General features: G+C 45.7%; 1 protein-coding gene across 2 annotated transcripts; it reads right to left on the bottom strand.

Annotated features, from left to right (window-relative positions):
* Positions 1-1385: 1385 nt before the first annotated feature.
* ZNF423 (zinc finger protein 423) lies at positions 1386-5682 on the bottom strand. Of its 2 annotated transcripts, none has more exons than XM_010717989.2 (2): positions 5554-5682; positions 1386-4681 (listed from the first exon to the last, which is right to left on the bottom strand). In XM_010717989.2, the coding sequence occupies exon 2, from the start codon at positions 4605-4607 to the stop codon at positions 1401-1403; it is 3207 nt and encodes a 1068-aa protein (XP_010716291.1). In that variant the 5' UTR covers positions 4608-4681; positions 5554-5682; the 3' UTR covers positions 1386-1400. The 2 variants fall into 2 exon arrangements, with proteins under 2 accessions (XP_010716291.1, XP_031411294.1); XM_031555434.1 differs by having other exon boundaries at positions 5071-5648.
* Between the last annotated feature and the right edge of the window lie 23 nt (positions 5683-5705).

The following is a 5705-nucleotide window of genomic DNA, read 5'->3' as shown; positions in this document are numbered from 1 at the left end:
AAGGAAAGGAAAGGAAAGGAAAGGAAAGGAAAGGAAAGGAAAGGTACTTTTTGGGCATTTCATCAGCAGCCTGGAACAGAGGTGCTGTGGCGAGCGGTGCCGAGGGCAGGCAGTGCTGTGCTCTGGGCTGCCCAGATGCTGCTGCCCTGCATGGTCCCAACACTGAGCTGGAGCTAACAAGTCCCAGCGGGGCTCAGCTTGTGATAGCACTACTGCAGGCATCACAGTTTGCGTCCTCAGGACATACTTATGGTCCTTTCTTACTTCCTGAGCCTCTGATGCTGTATTCGAGCGGTATTTACAGGTTCTTTTAATGCAGTGAGATGTGTTTGTGGGTGCTTTAATTAGCAGATTGACATAAACAGGCATCTACGGCTGGAATTATTCATTAGGAGTTGGGTGCCTAATTTCCTTAGATACTTTTGAAAATCTCACCCCATCATGTTTAATTAAAAATGTCAGATGATATCAATACTCAGATGTGTCTGCTGTTGGTCTCCCGAGAAGATTTCCAAAATTTACTTCTCATTCCATCTGTTCCTGACAGAGGAAGGACTGACTTGGCCCATTCTTGAGCCAAAACGTCAACAAATAATTTTAAAAGACTATAAACTGCAAACAATATTAATCTCCTGAGCAGTCTTCTGAAACCTTACTTAGATGCTGCATGTCCCCATGCATTGCGTAAGCTAAGAAATGGGAAAACAGGCTATCAGTAAACTCCAGAGCAGAGCACACTTCTTTTTTCAGACACGTAACCTGCCTATTAGTAGACAGCAATTTCCAGATTTGCTAAAAAACTACTTCTCCTGAAGGAGGGCCGTGAAGAAGTTCCCTTTAAAATCACTTTTAAAATCGCACACACACACTCACAATGTATGCATGCACACAAACATCCAAGCAGCCTCACAGCATTCACCCTTGCAGACATATGTGACAACAAGCTCTCTAGCACAGAAATTGGTTTCAGGTGCGAATTGGGGGGAAATTTGCTACAGCTTTTCTCACAAGTTCCTCTATCTTCCTGCTTGAGTTTATTTCCCAGGTAAGAAACCATGCCATTCCCTGAGTATGACAAATCAGATCTTTTACCTTCGGGAACTCAGAATGCCCTTTTTCATGGAAATGTTCCAGTTTTTCCAGATCTGCCAGTTCAGTAGCACCAGAATTCATGGACAAACTCAATCCTCATCACTCACATGCACTACTAATGTGTCTAAGCTCTCTGCTGGTAAATTTAGAGCAGCTTTATGATAAAAAAATTAATGCCCTGCTATTAGGAATCTACAAGTCTGTAAGACTGCACAAAATCTAATTTTTCTACGTGCATTACCCCTCTAGATTTTTTTTTGTTTGTTTAACTAATTTTATAAAACAGGATTTTAAAAAAAGCTTCTCAGTCACATTAAAAATCTACATATAATCCTTCTGACATTCCAAAGTTCAGCTGTACTCACCCTGGGAACAGGAGACGTCTGGGTACCTTTCCTTTGGCCACTAGTCTCAGGTGTCAGGTCTCGGTGGTCAACCTGAATGTGGCTCTCCAGGTCTTCAGCACTTTCAAATTTGACACTACACTCAGGGCACCTCAGGCTGCCACACGGCCTCTCGTTCACCTCCTGTGGAGTCAAGCCTGAAGACTGTCCATTGGTGCTCCTGGTCATGCATCCAGCACAAAGGCCATAGGGAAGACCATTCACATCCAATTTTACCAAGTCCTGCTTGTTCCGGAACTCTTTCAAGCACAGTGCACACTTGTAGAGCTTTTGCAAGGCCTGGCCATTGGGTGATGAGGTCGCAGAGTTTCCTGCCAGTTTCTGCATATGAAACGTCCCATGAATTTTCAGCTCAAGCGTAGAGGTGACAGTCTGCATGCAGACAACACAGCGAAACCCGGTGAGGGAGTTTCTGAGATCTGGATGCATCTGGCAGTGTTCGATGAATTCCTCCTCGCTCTGCAGCGGCATTTTGCAGATCCGACACGTTCCTGTATCCAAACTCTTGCTGTGAGTGACTTTGTGCTCAGTGAGGGTCAGGAGCGATGGGAAGCGCTCCCCACAGATGGGGCACATGTAGTGCTTTGCTGGGCCTCGATGGGTCTGCATGTGCTCTCTCAGGCCATTTTCTGAGAAAAAGGTCCTTGAGCAGATATTACACTTGTGGCTACCTTTGATGAACTCCGCTTTCTTCCTAGAGCAGTCATCCTCCCCAGGCCTGATGTTATGATCTCTCAAGCGATGGTTTTGCAAGAGGACCTCCATAGTATAGGCAGCGCCACAGATGTCACAGCCATACATGGGCTCAGAAGCATCTACATCATCCTCACTGGCCTCATGACTGTTGGAGGTATCTGGATTCTTCATTAACATGTTCTGGATATCTGCCCCTTCTGTCTTCTTATTTGTTGGGGTCATGCCATTAGCTGTACCATTTTCAGTGCTAGCATCAAAAACGCAGTGTTTTTCCCGCAAGTGTTTTTCAAGCAAGATGATGGCATGAAAAGCTTTGCTACAAAACTTGCAGTTGTATTTTTTGCTGTGAGTTGTGATGTGGCACTGCAGTTCTACCTCTGTGCTAAAAGTCTCACCACAAAAGATGCACTTGTGAGACTTTGATGGATTCCCCAAGTGACTGTGCTTCACGTGGATTTGGAGATCCACCTCCTTCCTAAAATCCCAGTTACAGGCTGTGCAACGATACATCTTCTTTTCATTGCTGTGCTTGACTGCCAGATGCACTTGGATAGATACCTTGGAATCAAAAACTTCTTGGCAAAGGGTGCAGTGATACAACACAAAAGTATGCATGTCCAACAAATGCTTCTGCAAATCATCCACTGAAGAAAACTGTTTGTCGCAGCTCTCACATACATAATGAGTTGAAGTTGTCATGTAATGTACGGTGAGATGTTGCAGGAGAGACTCCTGGGAATCAAAGTCTTCTTTACACTGAGGGCAAGACTGTTTCCTCAACAGCAACTCCAAGTGCAACTTTAAATGAGTTTGAAAACTCTCAAAATTTGAGAACTTTAGATCGCACTGATTACATGGATATTCACCATTAGACACCGAGTTTACACTAGCAGAAAGCCGTTGCCTTTTAGGGGAAGAGACTTCAACATCAGAAGAAACTGGACTCTGCTCTGCTTTTGACTTCTTATTGTGTGCCAGAGGAATGTTCTTGTGGTTTTCTTTAATATGCTTTGTAAGCTTCAGGATGGAGCCAAAAATGGGGGAGTTTGTGCAATAAGGGCATGAATAAACTTCCATAAAAGACTGTGTTGGCTGAATGACAGGGGAATCCAGTTTTGAATTTCCTACATTGCAGTGAGTCTGCTGAATATGCTCAGTCAAAGTTGCTTCAGTCAGAAAGCCCATTGAGCACTGGTTACAGAAGAAAGCATTGTTACCATCTTGAGGAGTAGCATTTGGGCCACAGTGAGTAATACGGATGTGTTCCTGTAAGCTATTGATATCTGCAAACATCTCAGGGCAGTAGTTACAGTGAAAGGCAGAAATGTTGCTAAACTGCATCATTGGATAAGCATGGTTTTTGTGCACCTTTCTCACGTGTTCATTCAAGTTGTACAGCGTAGGCATGGAATCAAGGCAGATCTGGCATGTGTGGCTTTGCTGAGGTTTGTCTGCATGGATGGTCTTCAGGTGGATCTCAAGCACAGCAAGACTGTTGAAGTCGCGCTTTGAGCAGTATGGGCAGCTGTAAGTAACTTTAGACCAATTTTGGCCGTCCTCTCTGTCCACAGACCTGATTTTCTTTTGCCCTCTCAAAGGCTTTAAGGTCGAATCTGGGGTGGAACCTCTCTCCACCGATGCGCTGGAGTCGGGAGTCGCACTGCTCATGGATGCCACACTCCCCAGGACTGGGTCAGGGCTGATGCTGTGATTGCTGGAGTCAGGTTGTCTGTGGCTGTCCAAGTGGCAATAGACTTCCTCCACTGAAGAAAACTGCTCTGGGCACATAGGGCACTTGTGTTTTTTGTTGGCATGGGCTTGATGAATGTGTGAGAGCAATAAGTTTTCATCTGAAAATACTTCAGGGCAATGAATACACTGCAAATCTGCCTTCTCAGAAAGCTGTGGGTGGCGTGTCATTACGTGCTTCTCCAATTCTTCAGTCTGACTGAATGTCTCTTCACAGTAATCACACATAAAATCATCCTTCTTCACCTCTTTCTCAGACTTTGCCATATGTTCCTTGTTCTTTTTATGAGCTTGCATGTGACTCTGCAATGAGCTGGTAGATGAAAACCCACGTTTACACACAGTACACTTGAATGGTTTGCTGGAGCTGTGGGTTTTCAGATGAATTTTGAGGTGATCGCTGCGAGAGAATGCGGCCTCGCACTCGTGGCAGTGATACTTTTTGTCCCCCGTATGAAGCTTTATGTGACGGTCCCTACTCCTCTTGTGTTTAAAAAGCCGGCTACAGTAGGTACATTTGAAAGGTAGTTTGTCACTGTGGATCTGCTCGTGTCTCTTAAGGTAGCTCAAGCGAATGAAGGACTTATCACAAAACTGACAGGGATACGGCAGGCCAGTCCCCCCTTCCTCCTCCCCGATGCCGAGATCACACCCATCTCCTATCATCTGAGTGGGTGATGCAACATCTTTGCTGGAGGGAGATGAAGCCACCCAGGAGAGTTGTGGGTCGTCATCACCATCTGTAATGGGAAAGCAGAAAGGAGATTAAAAACAATTCCCAGTGCATCTGTGAAATAAGGACAAAGCTCTCAACAACACTACGGGCTTCTGCTACTACAGCATAAAAAAAAATCAGCTCAAAAAATAAAAAGAGTTATCTCTCGAATTTCAAAGGAGGTTTGAGAAATAAAAATATATTTGTAAACGTAATTCACAAATACGCCAACATGAATTATTAATAAAAATCATTTTTTTCTTAACAGGTTTAACAGCCACTCACCGTACCGTAAAGCAATAAACACTGAATAAAGAAAACAAAACACAATGTGCAACGAAGCAACACGAGCATCTCGGGAAGCTCCAGTGCTAAGCGATCACCTGCGATTCTAAGGGCCTTTTTCAACGCTACCTCAAGGTGACTTTAACTGATGTCTCCATTAACCAACATCCTTCACTTCTGCCTCACAACTGGCACAGAACAGGAGGCAGCGCGGAGCCCAGCAGGCAGTGAGGCGTGAGGCGCGAGGCGCAGGGCGGGGCGGCCCAGCAGAGGCTGCTCGGAGGGAACGCGTTAGTTAGCATAGCTTTGAACCACGAGACATCACGAGACAGCCAGCCTCAGCACAAGGCTCAGCCTCTGCGCTAGCGATTCCTGACTTTGCTCAAAGCGAGGCTTTGGAAAATCGTTCATCGTTTGATATTAGAAACACCTAGGTGCCACCTCCAGCAGCAAAGCACGCAATTAAAATAAAAAAAATACATGACGTTTTGGCAGCTTTCGTAAACAGAACTGCTAGCAAGAAACAAGAGAGTGAGTTTGAATATTCTAATTCCGAAGAACGTGGAGATGTCGAGCGGAGCAGAAACGCCGCAGGTCTGACAGAGAACTGACCCAGGAACGGAGCGAGAGCAGAATCCACGTGAGGGAAAGCTCTGACACAACACGCCCAGAACTCAAAATCCGAGCCAGCTCCGCAGGGACGCCGCTCGGTGCCCGGCCGCGCTCCCGCCCCGCGTAAGACGCCCCGCCGCCCTCAGCCTTTC

This window comes from Meleagris gallopavo, chromosome 13 (genome assembly GCF_000146605.3).
Source record: "Meleagris gallopavo isolate NT-WF06-2002-E0010 breed Aviagen turkey brand Nicholas breeding stock chromosome 13, Turkey_5.1, whole genome shotgun sequence".
NCBI lineage: Eukaryota > Metazoa > Chordata > Aves > Galliformes > Phasianidae > Meleagris > Meleagris gallopavo.
The sequence above is the reverse complement of the archived record's forward strand: the minus strand, read 5'-3'. Positions and strand labels throughout refer to the sequence as shown.

Excerpts from the sequence above, each read along its gene's own strand:
- ZNF423 (XM_010717989.2), bottom strand. The coding sequence starts at position 4,607 with ATGATAGGAGATGGGTGTGATCTCGGCATCGGGGAGGAGGAAGGGGGG.